The sequence below is a fragment of the Puma concolor genome, chromosome B4 (genome assembly GCF_028749965.1).
Source record: "Puma concolor isolate L17-30 chromosome B4, mPumCon1.1.hap2, whole genome shotgun sequence".
Lineage (NCBI taxonomy): Eukaryota > Metazoa > Chordata > Mammalia > Carnivora > Felidae > Puma > Puma concolor.
Window position 1 is genome coordinate 48733559 of NC_141673.1, and position 20299 is coordinate 48753857.

Sequence of the window (20299 nt, forward strand, 5' to 3'; positions counted from 1 at the left end):
TGCAAGTAGAATTGCCAAGTGAGCATTTACACATGTAAGTCTGGAGCACAGAGGAGAGGTCAGGGATAAAAATTTAAATTTTGGGGTCATTGGCATATAGATGGAAGTTTAAGCCATGGGGCTGGATGAGATTGTCTAGAGAGAGGGTAAACAGAGAAGATGAGGGGTCAAGAACGCCACCACTTAGAGGATAAGAAGAGAAGTCAGCAAAGAAGCCACTGAGATTGAGAAGTGGCCATTGGAGGTCTTTGGCAACCTTGACAGAGCAGTTTCAGAGTGATAGGAACAGAGTGAGGAGACTGAAGAAATATATATGCCATACCCTTCAAGTTTGGGCAACACCCCTAAAGCTGTGCTGGCTAGGAGCATATAATGTTCTTAAAGTTTGTTTTGTTTTGTTTTGTTTTTCTAAACTATGTGGCACACGTAAAATATGCAACCAAAAAATGCTGTGAAGTTTTCATTGCCACCTACATAGCCCATAAATCTTGCAATGCCCTGAAAGAACTCCTAAATAACCAGCATTAATAATTTTATAGGGTAGTTCTCCAAGACATCATGAAGGAATAGCTAATAAAAGCAATTGTAAAAAGGCTAACAAAAATAGAAAACATGACTGGGAATAACCTATGCCTGATAAATTTCTCTGTTGTAATACTAATAAAACTACCATGTAAACACATGGGATTGACTTCTATGGTTAAGGCATTCATATTATAACTAATCCCACAACAAGCAAAATATTTGTGTGGGGTTCTGACAGACTTATTTCACTAGTCACAAAGTGACATTTAATTCAACAACTGTTTTTGTTGAGCAGATGGTAAAGGGAAGGGGCTGTGATCACTGCTGACAGAGACACAAGGATGCGTCATAAGCAGGTCTTGCCTTGAAAAAGCTAGCAAGAACTCTCCTGTCCCCAGGCTGCCACTACAATGGGGGCAGGCACTGAGTCTATCTGGATTGCTATTATAACTCAACACTTAGACATAGAAGGCACTTGTTTTAGTCTTTTCAGGCTGTGATAACAAAATACCAAAATACCGGCTCACTTATAAACAGAAGTTTTTTCACAGTTTTGGAGAATGAGAAGTTCAGAATCACTGAGCTGGCAGATTTGGTGTTTGGTGAGAGCTTCCCGCTTCATAGACAGCTGTCTTGGGCTTGCTGTATCTGCAAATGGCCAAAGGGGGTAGGGAGCTTTGTGGAGTCTCTATTATAAGAGCATTAACCACATTCATGAGGGCTCCACTCTCATGACCTAAGTACTTCCCAAAGACCCCGTCTCTTAATATCCTCACCTTCTAAGGGGCCCACCCAGGAGCTCCCAGTAATTTATTTTTGCTTTTTTTCCTTTGCCTGAGAAGACGTATCTAGAAAAATGTTGCTGCAGCCAATGTCAGAGAAATTACTACCCATACTCTCTTCTAGGACTTTTATGGTTTCAGGTCTCACATTTGTATCCTTAACCCATTTTGAGTTTCTGCGAGATTTTTGACCACATAAGGAGATCCTTTAAAGAGAAAAGAGGGGCACCTGGGTGGCTCAGTCAGTTAAGCGTCTGCCTTCAGCTCAGGTCATGATCTCACCATTCTTGTGTTCCAGCCCTGCATCGGGCTCTCTGCTGTCTGGGTAGAGCCTGCTTAAGATCCTCTGTCTGCCTCTCTCACTGCCCTTCCCCCGCTCATGTGCATGTGTGTGTGTGGTCTCTCACTCTCAAAAATAAATAAAAACTTGCAAAAACCTGTAAACAAAATAATAAAGGGAAAAGAGAAAGGATATATATGCTGAAGAAGGCTCTTAATTGCCCAATCACATGAAGCATACTGCCTTGAGTTCTTATCTAACATTAAGCCAAATATTCTGTAGGGACAATGTGTATCAATGTCCTGGGCTGGGTCCCACAGTGACAAGTTGCAGAGAAAGCTGTTTTCTATGAACTAGCACCTACCTCCCCTGCCTGACCTTATCTTCTTGAGAAGTGGCAGTTTGGGTTAGGTCACCTGTAAATGTTGGATGAAGATGATCAACCATCCACCTTCAACAATCATGCAAATAGACTAGGATATAACACAGGGAGCAGAGCTGAAGCCTCGTTTTCTTCTGACCCATCTGTAAGCACAGAGGTGGACACGGGTAGCCACAAATGGTTTGCCTTCCTACCTACTTTGATGGGGAAACTGAGGCCGGCATCAAGGACACCTGCAGAATTAATTGACAAAATGGAACCTCTGTGGAATCTGTCCTGTCCACCCTCCTCCCAACCATTCAGAGACGGTGAAGCCCTTGGGAGGTGTGAAAAGACTATAAATAGGACAAACTAAGGAAAGAGCCATCTCTCTCTTTCTCTCTCTTCTCCCTCTCTTCAGCTGGTGTCTCAGAAATGTCCCAGGTGTGTGTTCGGAAGAGGGGAGAGAAATGGAACCAGTTTCATGGGTGTGGGACCTGCACAGTCACTAGGGGCTCTTGCTTTCCCCATCTTGAAGTTCTTACCAATCTTTGAACAAGGAACCTCACGTCTTCATTTTGCAGTGGGTCCCCCAAATTCTGTTCAGTCCCAGAGGTGGGAGCTGGTAAAAACTAGCTTGGAGGGCAAAGCAAGCTCAGGCCTGACTCCCACCTGGGCCTTACCCTGGTGCTGGTTGACCAGCTTTTGGTCAAGTTCTTTCTCCTCCCAAGTACATCTAATGTTAGACGAGAGGGACCTTGGACTCACTTGGACTCCACTGATGTGGATCTGAGGGAACAGAAGGTAACAGTTCTCTTCAACTGTGACATTTCTTTTTCTTTTTCTTTTTTTTTTTTTTAATTTTTAAGAGAGAGACAGAGAGCGCGAGTGAGGGAGGGGTGGAGAGAGAAGGAGACACAGAATCTGAAGCAGGCTACAGGCTTTGAGCTGTCAGCACAGAACCCAAGGCAGGGCTCGAACCCACGGACCAGAAGATCATGACCTGAGCCAAAGTCGGATGCTTAACTGACCCACCTACCCAGGCACCCCAAGTGATTTTCATTTATAATCTCACAACAATTCTAGAAAGAAAGGATTAGTGTTCTCAGTTAACAGATGGGAAAAGGAGGCTCAGAGAGTTTGATTAAGTTTCCTAAGGTCACACAGTTGGAAGTGGTTCCATCAGGTTGTCAGATCTTAAAGTCTAGTTCACAGAAGTAGAACCACCGGAAGTGATAGTGAGGGACTTGTTTTAAGAATTAGACCTTGATCGTGCTCTGTCTCTCTCTCTCTCTCTCAAAAATAAATAATAAACATTAAAAAAATTGTTTTAAAGAATTAGACCTTGAAAGAGTAATTGTTGGAGCTCATTAAATGGTCTATGTAATGCTATGGCTTCTGCATCTGGTGCTGGGCCTTCAGTCTGCTGGGCAGATAGTCGGGGAAGAAAGTGGGAGAAACCAAGGACAGCCTGGAGCCCTGCGGGGACCAGCTGGAACACACACTAGTATCTGCCTGCCTCCAAACCTCCAACATCCATGTGAGGATGATTTCTGGGAGCAGTAGGCACCTTTTTCTGGGGTAAACACACCACACCTGGCCCTGGGGTCACAGAGGCTGAAGGCAGAGATCCGGGAGGATCTCAGGAGCTGAGGGCCCAGCTACCGCCAACCCCAACCCGGTGAGTCAGCAGGGGAAGCCACCATGTGCCTGGGTTGCTACTTGGGGGCTGGTACGCTGCCCTGACCCATACAAATCTGCATTCACTCCCTCTCCTGGTTGCTTTACTGTCCACTCCTGAAACTCAATATTTACAACATGAATATAGTATATAACATTGTGTGGTATCTTAATGCCCTCAGTGATTACTTCCATGCCAACCGCATTCTATAATTCTGGAGTGGAGAGGGGGGAGGGGCTTTGCCTAGGTCAGCTGTCTGATCTCATGCCTAGTTATGATAGGACTTCCCGAAAACTGTACTTGGGAGTGGCTGTCCCGGCTGCATTGGCTCTCCCAAAGCAGTGTTCCAAGCTTGCCACTCTCCCTGAATCGCCACGTGCTCACCAACCAGGAACCTATCCAAACCCCATACTTTTGGGGTTTTACACATTCATTACTTTGTACGTTCATGGTTGATTGAATCACTGCTCATTGGTTATTGATTCAACCTCCAAGCCCCCTCTCTGTTCTTCCAACCAAGGGGGTGGGGACTGAAAGTTCCAACCCTCTAATCTCGTGTTTGGTTCTCCCGGCAACCAGCCCCTTCTTTAGGTGTAGTCCCCAAATCACTTCATTAACATAACAAGAGACACCTTTAAACTCTCACCACTTAGGAATTTCCAAACGTTTTAGGAGCTCTGGGCCCCGCTGGGGGCTTATCAATAAAAGCACACAAAGAAACAACTATAGCAAGAAGACATTTTGACTATAAATACCAAGAGTTTGTGAGGACTGAGAGAGTGTTTGTTCTGGGCGAGGTGACACTTTTCTGATCTAAATCACTCTCCTGGAGACCTTGAGGCAATTAGCTACTACCTGGTAAAAGCTACTCTTCTAACAGTGTCGAAAGCTCTGCTGTGGCCTGAGTACCAACTCGTATAAAAGTACACCTCAGCTCCATTTAGGGGCGCCTGGTGGCTCAGTCAGTTAAGCGTCCGACTTTGGGTTAGGTCATGATCTCACGGTCCATGGATTCGAGCTCCCCCTCATTGGGCTCTGTGCTGACAGCTCAGAGCCTGGAGCCTGCTTTGAATTGTCTCCCTCTCTCCGCCCCTCCCCTGCTTGCACTCGCGCTCTCTCTTTTTCTCTCTCTCAAAAGTAAACATTTAAAGAACTTTTTTAGAAAAAGTATACCTCAACTACATGTGGACTTTATTCCCTTCTTCTCCCCTTGCCTGGACTTATGTGATTAATCTGTAACTGGTTCGGGGTATGTTGTGTCTTTGTTAGTTTGTTAAGACACATTATCCTGTATGCTACAGGTTGTGAAATTCCCACAGCAAACCTGTATTCATTGCTGACAAAGACAAACTCAGTCTCTGAGCATAATTTGCTTCCCAAAACAAAACAGCTACCATTATCTCACTATTGTTTCTGATGTGTGTGAAGAAATGTAATAAAAATTACATGAGCATGTAAAATAAAGCATACAATTGTCTCTGCCTGGATCTTCCATTTCTCCTTCGGGTTTCAACTTACACAGACACACCTTCAAGAAGCCTTCTCTGACCTGCACTCAGGCCCACCCCAACCCAATTAGCACCTTCTGTTAGTCTGTGTCACAACATCCTGTAATTTCCTGGTTTGCAATGCATATCAAAAGAGTCATTGAGTGGTTGTTTATCACTGAGTCTTCCCCGATAGAATATGCACTCTATTAAAGTGAAGGCTGTTTCTCCTTTCCACCGTGGCATTTCCAGTGCTTAGCATATTGCTAAATGTTCAATCAATTAATTACTGACACACTGAATGAATCAATTAATCACGAGAAGACAGGAGGGTTGTTTTGAAGGTTGTCTAACTATATTTATAATTTGATTTTGTGGAGTCCATTGTTGAGTGGACAAGATTTAGGCTGTTTTCAAAAGAAACACCGAAAAGTAAAGGATTAGATGGTGGTGTCTAAATATGGTGTCTCTTCTGATGAGGCCCCTAAATGTGGGGTGGAAGCTGGTGTTGGGTGGTGAAAAGAATTCTTCTGAGGCAGAACAAAGGGGCTAGAAGTTTACTGAATACACCTCAAGGGAGCAGCGGGCAGGACTCAAGAGAGGCTGTCTGCTATAAGGCAGTGGGTGGGGGCTGTTTTTAAAGGGGGAGGGTGAGGAAATGTGGCGATGTACGGAATTTTCCCTTTTTTTGTTAACTGTGCCTGGTTATAAATAGCCCATTTGTTAGTTAGGCCCTTGAGATATTTTGAGGTGGGTTGCCTGAAGGGCCTGTGTTCAGCCAAGGGGTTGGGGTCACTTTGGGCTCTTCTGCCTTGATCACATTTCCCTTGCTCAAGCCTATTGTCTAAAAGTGGCCTCTATTGCTTCTTGGCCTTTTGGCTAAGATCAAATGTAGTATCTGTTCTTATCAGTTTAAAAGAGGCCATTACATAGATGAAACTCACAAGTTTCAACTATATTCAAATAGTCTCTTCTTTGTCATTCTAGTATATATACATCTTTTTTTTTTCCTTTCTTTCTCCTCACCCCCACCCCATTTCTTTTCATGGCAGGTATGGGATATTAACAAAGTTGGGGGGGGTTGTTTCTCAAATATACAGGTATTTTGTTTTATTTTATTCTATTTTATTTTAATTTTTAAGCTTATTTATTTAGAGAGAAAGAGCAGGGGAGAGGCAGAGAGAGAGAGGGGGAGAGAAAGGATCCCAAGCAGGCAGCTCTGTCAGCACAGAGCCCAACGCGGGCCTCGAACCCATAAACCATGAGATCATGACCTGAGCCGAAGTCAGGAGTCAGACACTTAACCGACTGAGCCACTCAAGTGCCCCGCAAATATACAGGTTTAAAAAAAAATAGTTAAAATATAGCTATTTCTTAACATTTCATACAAGTAGAGAAGTCAGAATTCAGTGATTACACTGTTTCCTGAGAGATAAGAGTACATTTATCATCTGCCCTTATATCAGATGGTTTGATACCTACACAATCTAATGACCAATTAAATGCTAAATGTTACCATCTTGGCTTTGGAAATTTGCCTTATATTAAACCCGGGAAGCTTTCTCTCAAATCTATCATATACATGGAGTATAGCAGGAAAAGTGAGTACCACTTTTATATTCAAAGACCATGCTTTTAAGAGAAAAAGTCACTGTCCCGACAACTGCTCCCAGACAGTAAATTATCACAATTGATAAAGATCTATTCCACTGTTGGCAGTATGTTGGAAGAAGCTGGTATGTAGAAATAAAAGAGAAACAGAAACATATACTAGGCCTTGTGTTCCTTCCTGTTTTGGTCATTTTCACCAGGTGGTAATAATAATGACAGCAGTTTTAGTTTGGGGCTTATAAAGCATTTACAATATGCCACTGTTGGTTATAAGCGCTTAGCTTATAGTAACTCATTTAATATATGCAACCCTGTGAATTCCCTATAACCCTGTAAGATCAATACCATGATTAGCCTCATCTTATAGATAAGGATGTGAAAACAGAAGTTAAGTAACATGCTCAAGGCCACATAGCAAGTGATAAAGGTAGGGTTTAAATATGAGCAGTCTGGCTCCACAGACATAGCTTTTAGTAATTTACTATGTTGCTTATTATGTATAATATATTGATATTATATCCTTTCTAGAGTAACATTTATAAATCAGCAAGCATGTACTAAGCATGCCATGGAGGAAACAAAAAAATATAACATGATTCTTCACTCACTCTAGAGGTATCTTTCTGAAATAAATTAAATTTCATACTTGTCTAGATTTTTCCTGACAGTGGTTCTCAAGTGGTATGTTAGGACATACTGGAGTGTTGGATCAAACTTTGATCTGATTAAAGTGTAATTCTGCTTCACTGTCAGTAGATATAGAAAATGTTGAGCAAGGAAGGTCATGCTATGTAGTGTAGAATGTGGCCAAAACCACCAAGAAGAAGATGTAAGTAAGAGTCAGAAAGTAATATCAAATTGGCTCCCAAGAAAGATCACAGGTTTCTGAGAACACATGATGCTCTCTACTGGAGAATTTTGGCTCTTACAGAATGTAAGCTACATGAGGGCAAGGATTTGGCCTGTCTTGTTCACAGTTGTAATCCCTAGGCAATGTCCCAGTGCCTAGCACAGAGTAAGCAATAAATATTTCATAAAGGAATGAATGGATGAAAGGAAGAAACCAAGAGAGTGGGGCAGAGCTGCAAATGGGCTTACTCCCACAGTGATACATGAAAAAATGTGATAATGGCAGATGCCTTTACATTACAGTCATGCTATATAGTGTCATACTCTTCCAGGAACTATGCTGTGCTTTTTAGTGATTTTAATAGTATTTTTCAATCCTTTCATTTCCGTTTTTTTTTAATGTTTATTTATTTATTCTGAGAGGAAACATGCATTAAGTGGGGGAAGAGCAGAGACAGAGGGAGAGAGAGAATCCCAAGCAGGCTTCATGCTGTCAGCACAGAGCATAATGCGGGGCTTGATTTCACAAACCGCGAGATCATGACCTGAGCCGAAACCAAGAGTTGGGCGCTTAATCAACTCAGCCACCCAGGTGCCCCCAATCCTTTTATTTCTTTCTGTGTGCCATCAAGAATTCTAGGATTTAGAATTTTATCATAAATTCTTTATGAATCTCCTAAAGGAATGCTAACATATTTATAGTTGCACATCCAAGATAAAAGAACTACTTTGCTTGGATTTTGATGGATACTATAGATAGTATCTTATATAGATAGCTATATACATAGCATATAGAAAACACAATCACCATTCCTACAGAAATGCTTATTAACAAGATGTGCAATTCTAAAAAAAAAGGGGGGGAACAAAACAAAAATATGTACAACACAGACTATAGAATTCTTGTTTTAAACAGGATGCTTGAGTTAACCTGTGTTCTTTAAATTTCTGGGTCCCACTGTTTAGATATCACTCCTTGCTAGTCTAGAGGAAGGATCAAATCTTGGACTTTAATGGAAACCATCTAGCTTTTCACTAACAACTTCCATACCCTTGGCTAAAAATAATAATCTTTTAATTCTACTTTCAATCATAATGTCATTTCTTCTTTTGTGTTTATCAAGTACTAACAAATCCAATTTTGGTGGAGAGATAGATCTGATTCGGGGGAGCTACTTTGCAAGAGGTAGGTGTAGTGTGGAGAGGTACCAGAAGAGTCAGACTTCATATAAATACCCAATCCTTCTTAGATATATTGGAAGCAGCAGGCAGTGGAAAGAATCAGTGAGTGACATTAGTATAAGACATCATTTTGCATGAGAAGTTTTAAGAAAATTTGTCTTTTTGAAGGCAATTTTTAGAGCAGCTTTCAGTTTACGATAAAAATGAAAAGGAGGTACAGAGATTTCCCATATACAGGTAACCCCTGCTTTTCAAAAATTTGTATCATACCACTTTGCTTTTACAAAAGCCTTACATTAGTATCTGTTTCCGATTTTTACTTTTTCAGAAAAAGGTGAAAAGTAAAATTGGCCTTCAGTGTTTGCTTCGCAGCAAGCCATTATAGAGACAGTGTGCACCTCAAGCAGCAAGAGTCACCCCACCAAACTCACTACATTCAGCATCTCTGCATCAAGGCTCCGTAGCTTTAAACTGTGTCTGTGAGCATCTATGCTTTATCTTGATTTATTTTGTGCATCCAGTAACAATATGTGTCCTAAGATATCAGAAAAGAGAGGTTATCTTTTGGGACTGAGAATGCTAAAAAAATCTTCCCCTTAAGTTAACGGTAATTGTGTCTTGGCTTTATGCCATTTAGACTTATGGAAGTTCTCTTAAGGAATCCGTACTCCCTACCCCTTCGTATGCATAGCCTCTCGCATTATTAGCATCACTCACTAAAATGGGACATTTTTCATCAACGCTGAACCCATGTTGACCCATCATAATCACCCCAAGCCCATAGTTTATCTTAGGGTTCACTTATGTTGTTGTACATTCTGTGACTATGGACAAATGTATAATGACATATATCTATCACCATCACTGCCCTAAAAATCCTCTGTGCTCTGCCCATTCACAACCTTCCCATCTGGGCAACTACTGATCTTTGTATTGTCCCCATAGTTTTGCCTTTTCCAGAATGTCATACAGTTGGACTCATATAGTATGTAGTCTTTTCAGATTGGCTTCTTTTTCTTACTAATATGCACTTAAGGTTCATCCATATCTTATCATGGTTTAATACCTCATCTCATTTTAGCAGTGTATATCATTCCATTGGTGGATTGTACCACCATCTATTTATCCATTCATTACTGAAGGACGTCTCAGTTGTTGTCAAGTTCGGCAATTATGATCAAAACTTTTATAAACATCCTAGGGCAGGTTTTTGCGTGGACATAAATTCTTATCTCATTTGGGTAAGTATCAAGGAGGAGGATTGCTGGATTGTATGGTAAGAATTTGTTTAGTTTTGTGGGAAACCGCCAAACTGTCTTCCAAAGTGGCTCTACCATTTTGCATTTCCATCAGCAGTTCCTGTTGTTCCACAGCATTTGGTGTTTCACCAGCATTTGGTGTTTCAGAGTTTCAGATGTTGGCTATTCTGATAGGTGTATAGTGGTATCTTATTGTTATTTTCATTTTCATTTCCCTGATGACATATGATGGGGGAGCATCTTTTCATACACCTATTTGCCATCTGTAGATCTTTGGAGAAGTGTCTCTTGAGGTCTTTGGCCCATTTTTCAATTGGTCCATTTTCTTATTGTTGAGTTTTAGGAGTTCTTTGTATGTTTTAGGTAACAGTCCTTTATTGGATGTGTATTTGCAAATAATTTCTTTCAACCCGTGGCTTGTCTTCTAGTTCTCTTGATATTGTCTTTTTGCCAAATAAAAGTTTTTCGTTTTAATTAAGTCCACCTTTTCTTTTTTCTTTCTTTCTTTTTTTTTTTTCATGATTCCTGTCTTTGGTGTCGTATCTCAAAAGGTATCACCACACCTAAGATCATCTAGGCTTTCTTCTGTGTTCTCTTCTAGGAGCTTTATAGCCTTGTAAGTGTTACATTTAGGTTTATGACCCATTTTGAATGAATTTTTGTAAAGGGTATAAGGTGTCCAGATCCATGTTTTTTAAAGACAGTTTTATATCTCCTTCCCAATTGTATGCCTTTGCTTTTTTTTTTTTTTCCCTCCTTATGGCATTAGCAAGGACTTCTAGTATAATGTTGGAAATGAGTAGTGGGAGGGGATATCCTTGCCTTGTTCCTCATCTTAGTAAAAACTCTGAGTTTCTCACCATTGAGAATGATGTGTTATAGGCTTTTTTGTAGATAGTCTTTATCAAGTTGAGAAAGTTTCCCTCTATTCCTAGTTTACTGAAACTTTTTATCATGGATGGGTGTTGGATTTTGTCAAATGCTTTTTCTGCATCTATTGATATGATCATGTGGTTTTTCTTTTTTTAGTCCTTGATGTGATGGATTACATTAATCGATTTTTGAATGTTCAACTAGGCTTGCCTAACAAGGATAAATCCTATTGATCATGACGTATAATTCTTTTCATACTTCTTTGGATTTGATCTAATAATATTTTGTTGAGTATTTCTGCATCTATATTCATGAAAGAGATTGACCTATAGTGTTCTTTCAACGTCTTTAACCTCATAGAATGAGTTAGGAAGTGTTCCCTCCGCTTCTATCCTTTGAAAGAGTTTGTAGAGAATTGGTATAATTTCTTGTTTAAATGTTTGGTAGAATTCATGGCTAAACCCACTTGGGCCCACTTACTATTTCGGAAGGTTATTAATTATCAATTTGATTTCTTTAATAGACACAAGCTAAAAATTGTCTTTAAAAAAAGAAATTAAGGTATTAGCTTGTAGAAAATTAGTAAGATTATAATAATTTCTGTTTTGTAAAGAAGACAGCACCAGGGGCGCCTGGGTGGCGCAGTCGGTTAAGCGTCCGACTTCAGCCAGGTCACGATCTCGCGGTCCGTGAGTTCGAGCCCCGCGTCGGGCTCTGGGCTGATGGCTCAGAGCCTGGAGCCTGTTTCCGATTCTGTGTCTCCCTCTCTCTCTGCCCCTCGCCCGTTCATGCTCTGTCTCTCTCTGTCCCAAAAATAAAAATAAACGTTGAAAAAAAAAAAATTAAAAAAAAAAAAAAAAAAGAAGACAGCACCAAAGGTTATAGGTTATTGTACTATATGACATTAATCAGATTTATATTTAATTTAGCAGTAATTTAGAATGACTTCAGTATTTTTTTATACTGATATATACACATTATTTCTCTTATCTTCTTTTAAGTGTATTTATTTTGAGAGAGAGGAGAGAAGGAGTGGAGGAGGGGCAGAGAGAGCGAATCCCAAGCAAGCCCCCTCTGCAAGTGTGGAGCCCAATGCTGGGCCTGATCCCAGGAACCATGAGATCATGGTGTGAGCCAAAATCAAGAGTCAGACACTTAACCAACGGAGCCACTCAGATGTCCTTCTCTTACCTTTCTTTAAATCAGCTTCGTTTACTGCTGGTTTTCTCAATAGTGAGTTAAAAACTTGACTTGTGTCTAACTGTATTTGTATGAGAATTATTTTTTAACATTTTGAAATTATACTTTTGGCATTATCTAGGAATACAACTTGGCCGCATATTTACACATCTTAAAAAAGTACATGCTCTTTTACCTAGCAATTGCTTATCTAAGTATTGACCCTAAGAAGATAAGGATGTGCTCAAAGATTTAGCTCTAAGAATGTTTTTGAGTGTGCTTTATATTATAGTGAAATAGAAACAACTATGCAACATTAGAGGACTGCTTGATACCTAAGTTTATTTTAAGAATGGTTTTTTCTGGGTAAGTGGAACTGGTAGGTTTCAAAACTTTCTTTTATGTTGTTCGTATTTTCTTATGAAACTTTTGAAAGAAGAAAAAAAGAAAGCTTAAAGATCACAAAGTCTAGTTACACTTCTCTTCTCATTCTTGTTGACCTCAGTTGAGGTATTTAGCCCCTAGCTATAGTTTTTCTGTTCCAATTCCTGCCACTAACCCAGGGGACTTCAGTGTCTTTGAACAACACTGATCTACCATCCCTGCTTTTCAATTCCTTCATATCCCATTTCCAGTGCCTTCTTCAGTTCTGTAATTTAGTCCAAAGAAATCTTTTTTTTTTAATATTTTTAAATGTTTATTTATTTTTGAAAGAGAGAGACAGAGTGTAAGCAGGGGAGGGGCAGAGAGAAGAGGGAAACACAGTATCCCAAGCAGGCTCCAGGCTCCTAGCTGGGGCTCCAACCGACAAACCATGTGTGAGATCATGACCTGAGCGAAAGTTGGATGCTTAACCGACTGAGCCACCTAGGTGCCCACAGTCCAAAGAAATGTTAGGTACTGTGTTCATTCAGAACTGTTCACCTCTGATGTTCCTGTGTTTCTCGCTCTGGTCTGCTTTTAGATAAAAATGTCTTGTTTTTCTGATTAAAAGAAGTAACACATGTTTGCTAGAAAATTCTTTCAGAAAATACAAAGATTCAAAAGAGAGAATCAAAACACTGCAATCCAGGGCATACCACACGGCATTTTTGTAACCTTTTCAACTTTTTGTTAGGAATAGTTTTTTTGTTTATTTTCTGAGATGGGATCTTACTATACATTTTGCTTTTATAATCTGATTTTTGCCACTCAGTGATTTATCTTTCCATGCCAATAAACACAGATCTACATCACCATTATTATGGCTGAAAAATAATTTATATTATGACTATAATATTCTTTATCTAGGCCAGGGTGTCACAACCTCAGCACTATTGACATTTGGGCCAGATAATTTATTGAAGGTGTTGTACCGTGCATCGTAGGATGTTTTATAGCATCCCTGCCCTCTACTCGCTAGATGCCGGTAGCACTAGCCCCCTAGTCATGATGGTCAAAGATGTTTCCAGCTATTGCCAAATGCCTTCTGTGGGCAATATTGCTGCAGTTGAGAACCACTAATATAATCAATCTGCTATGATTTGACATTTACATTTATCTACTTTTTCATAATTAAAAACAGTGGTGCTAATAAAGATCCTATCATATATAAACTCAGCACTTCTTCGAATTACCTGTATAGCTTAAATTCCTAGAAAGGAAGAACATACTTTTTTTTTTTTTAGTTTATTTATTTTTTACTTTTTTAAAATATATATTTTTTACTCTTTATTTTTGAGAGAGAGAGAGAGAGAGAGCTCAAGCAGGGGAGAGTCAGAGAGAGAGGGAGACACAGAATCTGAAGCAGACTCCAGGCTGTCAGCACAGAGCCTGACGCAGGGCTCGAACTCACGAACCGCGAGATCATGACCTGAGTCGAGGTGGGACACTCAACCCATTGAGCCACCTAGGTGCCCCTATTTCTTTATGTTTTAGACAGAGGGAGAGAGCAAGTACACAAGCAGGGGAGGGGAAGAGAGAGGGAAAGAGAGATTCCCAATCAGGTTCTGTGCTGTCAGCACAGAGCCCAACATGGGGCTCGAACTCACGAACTGGGAACTCAGGACTTGTGCTGAAATCAAGAGTCAGACACTTAACCGACTGAGCCACCTAGGCACCCCAGGAATAACATTTTTTTTTTTAATTTTTTTTTTCAACGTTTATTTATTTTTGGGACAGAGAGAGACAGAGCATGAATGGGCGAGGGGCAGAGAGAGAGGGAGACACAGAATCGGAAACAGGCTCCAGGCTCTGAGCCATCAGCCCAGAGCCCGACACGGGGCTCGAACTCACGGACCGCGAGATCATGACCTGGCTGAAGTCGGACGCTTAACCGACTGCGCCACCCAGGCGCCCCAGGAATAACATATTTTAATGTTGATGTCTATTGACAGATAGTCCTCCAGAAGTGTTGTATCAATTTATAGTACCATTTAAACAGCAAAAATGACATTTCCTCAGATTTTGTCCAAGAACTATTAATCTTTTAACTCTTTGTTAGTGATGGGACACCTGGGGGTTCAGTCAGTTAAGCAGCCGACTCTTGATTTATGCTCAGGTCATGAACTCACGGTCGTGAGTTCAAGCCCTGCATCAGGCTTTGTGCTCACAGCACAGAGCCTGCTTCAGATCCTCTGCCTCCTTCTTTCTTCCCCTACCCCGCTCACACTCTCTCTCTTCCTCTCTCTTTCTCAAAAATAAATAAACATTAAATCTCTCTTAGTGAAAAGTAAAACATAATACTACTTTGCCCTTTTAATTTGTAAATTATTTGATTTGCTAAGCAGGTTAGTAACTTTCACTATGTTTATTGGCCATTTGTATTACTGCTTTTGTGAGCTGCAAATTAAATGTCTTTTGTCCACTCTTGATTTTGTAAGAGCTAGTAATTATTTCTTCCAGTTTGTAATTTTTCTGGTAACATTATGTGAGTTTTCCTTTACAGAAAGACATTTTTTATGCCATCAAATTATCAGTCTTTTTATTGTGGTTTTACTGTTTACTGTTAGTGATGTCATGCTTAGAAAGATCACCTCTGGGGGCACCTGGGTGGCTCAGTCAGTTGAGCGACCGATTCTTGATTTCGGCTCAGGTCTTGACCTTGTGGTTCTTGAGATCGAGCCCTCGGGGTGGAGGGGGCACTACGCTGACAGCACAGAGCCTGCTTGGGATTCTCTCCTCTCTCTGCCCCTCCTCCTGTTTCGTGAGTTGGAGACCCATATAGGGCTCCCCGCTGGCAGCTCAGAGCCCGCTTGGGATTCTCTCTCTCCCTCTCTCTCTCTCTCTCTCTGCCCCTCCCCTGCTCATGCTGTCTCTGTCTCTCTCAAAAATAAATAAACTTAAAAAAAAATCCACTCAAAACCCCAACAATGTTGTATTAAGATTTTCCAACTCTTAGAAATCTGGTTTCTTTTTTTTGTTTTTTGTTTGTTTTTTGAGAGAGGGAGAGAGGGAGGGAGATCACGCACTCAGACACATGCATGGGAGAGGGGCAGAGAGAATCCCAAGTAGATTCCATTCCCAGTGATGAGCCAGAGGAGGGTTCCATCCCACAACTGTGAGATCATGACCTGAGCCAAAATCAAGAGTCAGGGGTTTAACAGACTGAGCCCCCCAGGTGCCCCAGAGTCTATTTAAAGACTTAAGAATCAAACTAGATTACTGAATAAACGCCTCACAGTTCTTATAATGCGCCTGCCAACTTCAGTTAGGTAGGTATAAATATTATTTCCGTTTTACAGACCGGGAAACTAAGGCACAGTGGGTTGACAAAACCTCTGAGAGTCAGAGCAAGTGACTGAAACCCAAATTGTGCGCGGCTTACAGTCTTAGGTTTTGTGTGTCTCCGCCCTGCGGCCTGGGAATCACAGGAGGCCTCATTGTTCCTAAGAGCCCGATTCTACAATAGTATCTCTATCTGCAACAAAGAAGAGGCAGGCAAATCAATAGCGGTTTTCAGTTCCTGACCGCATATTTGATTCACTCAAGGCACTTTTAGAAAATATCCTTTCCAGGACCTTACCGAGAGAAATTCTGTCCAATGTCTTGAGTGGGGCACTACTATTTTTAATCTGTTAAAGAGGAACGTTATTCCCAACGCAGTGGTTTTCAAGCTTTTTGTATTCGCTGGACCCCTGACACCAATCTCCAATTACTTTCAAAGGTAATGTGTGGCAGGTGTGTGAGGTCTTTGCCCACACCACGAACCACCTGTCGGTTTTGGTGAACTCTTTGTTATCCCTAGTGCAAATGTAGACCACCCTGTTCTTCCAGAGAGAAGCATTTTAGGAAGAGGGGACTGAACTTGGCCTAGGGAGTAATGGTGAAGGGAGTGGTGGATTTACAAATAATGGCTTTGCTTCCTTCCACGTGATGTCCAGTTGTAAATTTCACGTAGTCAATCTCCTCCACCAAATAACTTGTCGGAAATTTTCTTGTACTCCACACTTGGCAGTCTAAAACTTGTACACACCTGCGTTCTTCTGTCTTCAATTCCCACGCGTCCCTAGTCCTCAGAGCATGACTGGGGAGCCTGACACAGCTGGGAGCGCGGCCCCCTAGGGCTCACGTAATAGAGGCCGGTAAGAGCCACATGGAGCTCTGGCCACATCCCTTGGCTCCAGGTGGGCCACGGGCCCAGCTCTTAACGGCTGCAAACTCACAGCAGCAGGAGACAGCCAACCGCCCGCGGGTCCCGCGTTGGAGCCGTGGCCCAGAAGAGGACACGCTTCCAATCCAGGGCGCTGGTAAAACCTGGGACCGCGACAGGCGACTTGGCCTTCCGCCGCGCTCCACAGCCCACCCGCACGTGCCGACGCAGCCCCGGAATCCCGAAGCGCGCCGGCCCGGGTTTGCCCAGGTGCGAAGGGCGCTGAGCCGCCGGGGCCGCGCCGCGCCGCTCGGCCCCGCCCAGGAGGGACCCGCGCGGCTCCTGAGTGGGCCGGCGGGAAGTCAGTCAGGCCTCGGGGGCGGGGCCTGGGTTGCGCCCGTCCCCCGGCCGGCTATAATGTCGGGCCCCGAGTGCCTGCCGGCGGCGGGTGGAGGTGTGCGCCTGGGCAGGGGTGAGGTTCAGGGCGTGCGGAGCCCCGCGCAGCTGCCGCAGCTGCCGGCCAGCCGGCCGGCGACGACTCCGGGAGGAGAGGGAGAGAAGGAGAGGGAGGGGCGGGAGGCGGCGGCGGCGGCGGCGGGATGGAGGGCACTCGGGGCTGCCTGTGCTCGGTTTGCACCAACTCCCGAAGGTGCTGCTTCCAACTTTTACCTCTTTGGAAGCCGGGAGCCGTTGTGTCAGGAGACTTGACATTAGGCGTGCTGATCCGAGCTAGTGACGCCCACAACCTCTCCCCCTCACCGCCCCCCCCCCCTTTTTATCTGTTCTCAGCTTTGTTATTTTTATTCATCTCTAGAAAATGGACTTCGCCCGCCTCTGGCTGGGGCTGCTGCTGCCTTCGGTAGCTGCGCTGGATTTCGGCTACCACCACCAGAAGGGGATGGAAGAGTTTTTGAAGAACGTGGCCCAAAACTACAGTTCTATCACTCGCTTACACAGTATTGGGAAATCTGTGAAAGGTAGGGTCCATCTCGTGCGCTTTCCCAAACTCCCGGTCCTCGCTTTCATTCATTAAGTCTGCCTTAGCTTCCTGTCCCCTTTCCCTGAAGCTGCTCAGGGGAGCTCCAAGCGGGTAGACCAGTGCCTTGCGTGTTGGTCGTTTTCTGCTTTTGTGTGTTGTGTTGTCTTGTGTTATTTTGTCAGCGCAATAGTAGGAAGACCTGAATTTTACTAAACGTCTCTGCTGTCATTCAGTGTCATTGCGTCCTACGCGTTAACGGCGTTCTTTTTACGCTCTTGCGCTGGTTGCTTGGGATGTGTATTTTTTTTTTCTTGGTAGATAAACTTCTGTCAGGAAAGTCTCCGTTTAGCCATCGCGGCTTTCCCTTTTTGCTGGCATCTTTAAATATGATTTGGACTGTTAGTATCATTTTTTTTCCCAGTCTCTTTTAAGCTAAACTAATTTCTGTTGGTGAGATTTCTGTCATTCGTAATTAGCCCTGTGACTTAAAATGATGCAGAAATATCATTTCTACAAGTTTCTTTTAATGTTAAAGAGTAGGTAAGATTTGTGTCATGTGTAATTAGCCCAATGGCTTAAAGTTATGCAAAAAAAAAAAAAAAAAGCTCTGACACTGATCAGAGACTGTTTTAAAATTATCCATTTGAATAAAACGATTGCTGGTTAATAAACGTTAGCAATGATTGGGACAGGCATTTTCACGTTTATCATTTAATTAATTTAGAAACTATATTAAATATAAATATATAACTACATATTAAACCTCATTTTTACAGACAGGGAATTTAAATCAGAGATATTAAGTATGTTGCTCAAGATCACCACGTGGTAGATTTTATAAACAGGATTGGCATTCAGATTGTTCTACTTAAAGGCTTAGATATTTTGGGGAGAAGGCAAATACTTTTAACAAACATTATTTCTTAATCTTCTTTTTATTTTGGTACCCCTAAAGAGATTACCTGAAAGTTTAATATTTATTTTTTTTTCAACGTTTATTCATTTTTGGGACAGAGAGAGACAGAGCATGAACGGGGGAGGGGCAGAGAGGGAGACACAAAATCGGAAACAGGCTCCAGGCTCTGAGCCATCAGCCCAGAGCCCGACGCGGGGCTCGAACTCCCGGACCGCGAGATCGTGACCTGGCTGAAGTCGGACGCTTAACCGACTGCGCCACCCAGGCGCCCCGAAAGTTTAATATTTAAATAAAAAGTTTTGTCAAGTGTATGCAGTTTGGATCTCCACGCTTTAGAAGGTGTGTTGAAACTCTACCCAGATTTTAGCTCTGAGCTTTTGAGCCGAGGAGTGTCTTTTAATTACCATATTTTCAATCATTTAAAAAAAAAAAAAGTCATGGTTTTTATATTAAAGAAGACCTGGTATACAAATTTACTTATCCGCAATGCAAAAAAAAATCCTGGGTCATGTGTGTAATGGTACCTTTGTTTTCAAACAACATTGCCAAAGAGTTGGTGCCAGGATTACTCTATATTGCTCTATAATCCAAAATTACAGAGGTTGGATGTGTGAGAAATCGTATCTTGAATCAGCATATGTACTCAGCCTTTTGAAATCCTTTTCCCTTAGGGCTAGAGAAAAGAGCAGTTTTAAAAGATCTAAGAATACTCATTATATTAATAAAGCAAATACAGAACCTAACTATCTTGAGTTATTGTTCAGTCATCATTTAAACCACAAGGTGATGAGAGTGTTAATTCTAAGTACTAAGTGATTTGGCAGGTTTTTATGTTTTCGAGCACAAAGTGCTTTGAAGGAAAATTGGGGAATCTCCTTAATGTGAACCAGCTCTTCTGATCATTTCACATGGTATCAGACCACAGTAACAGTGAAAGCCAGTAGGCTTAATTTTACTTTGTATGCACCCTTGTGGCTAAAGGACTGAGAAGTTATCATGTAAAAATAAGATCTGACACTAGTGTTCACATGTGTTGAACATAGTGTTGTGAATAGTAACTCAGATTAGGAAAAAGCTTGCAAGTGGTGGGTTACAACTCTGCCCTGTATCGCTGCCTGTTATCATGAACGTTGAAAACCAGCGCTCCTTTCTTGGTACTCTTTTCACTAGACTAGGCAATTTTCCCAGCTGTCTGCCCTCTGGTGTAGGATAAGCTTTGCTTTGCAAACGGCATTTACAGTATGTGCTATTTGTTTATTTATTTAGAACATGGGCAGCCTACCTAGAAGAGAAAGTAGCATTCCTACCTGGTCAAATACATTTTCAGTTTTTGTAAATGCACATCACATCTATTTTTGTTGTAATCATGGATTCTATTCTGCTTTTTTCCTCAATTCACATTATCTCATTCCATATTTCTATGAATTGACAAGGTCTACGGATGTAAATTGGTTATTCTATAGTATTTCATCCTCTTGGTTATGAGTTTTCTTAGTCCTGCACCTCTTTGGAGCTTCTGTGTAGTTTTTGATGATGTATCATAAACAATTATGCTTTAAAAGGATTGATGCCATGATGATTACCTTCCATTATAATTGGTGATTTTTTTTTTCAATTTTTTATTTTGAAATGTTTGAAACCCACACAAAAGTTGAGCACACATCTACCCTTCACCCACACTCAGCCATAGTGGACTGACCATATTTCAATTGAGCTTTTGGAGGAAACCCCATTACCTAATGACCTAGTAAAATCTTAAGTGAAA

The 20299-nt window shown here is 41.8% G+C and overlaps 1 protein-coding gene, 1 long non-coding RNA gene and 1 pseudogene across 8 annotated transcripts in view; 2 read left to right on the forward strand and 1 right to left on the reverse strand.

The window, feature by feature from the left end:
• Positions 1–1048: 1048 nt before the first annotated feature.
• On the reverse strand, positions 1049–16925 carry LOC147579048 (uncharacterized). Its single transcript, XR_015253503.1, has 3 exons — positions 16523–16925; positions 15875–15967; positions 1049–1173 (listed from the first exon to the last, which is right to left on the reverse strand). It is a non-coding gene; the product is annotated as an uncharacterized LOC147579048 (long non-coding RNA).
• Positions 5976–6103, forward strand: LOC112863978 (U2 spliceosomal RNA; annotated as a pseudogene).
• Positions 16926–16987: 62 nt separating the features above from the next.
• Positions 16988–20299, forward strand: part of CPM (carboxypeptidase M) — an 81342-nt gene continuing 78030 nt past the window's right edge. For 2 of the 7 annotated variants that reach the window (XM_086712870.1, XM_086712869.1), the window contains exons 1-2: positions 16988–17093; positions 17454–17616. In XM_086712870.1, the coding sequence (XP_086568996.1) occupies positions 17457–17616 (160 nt within the window). In that variant the 5' untranslated portion in view covers positions 16988–17093; positions 17454–17456. Of the gene's footprint in view, positions 17112–17266; positions 17289–17453; positions 17617–20299 lie in introns of those variants that run through there. The other 5 variants (XM_086712873.1, XM_086712876.1, XM_086712868.1 and 2 more) reach the window with 4 other exon arrangements.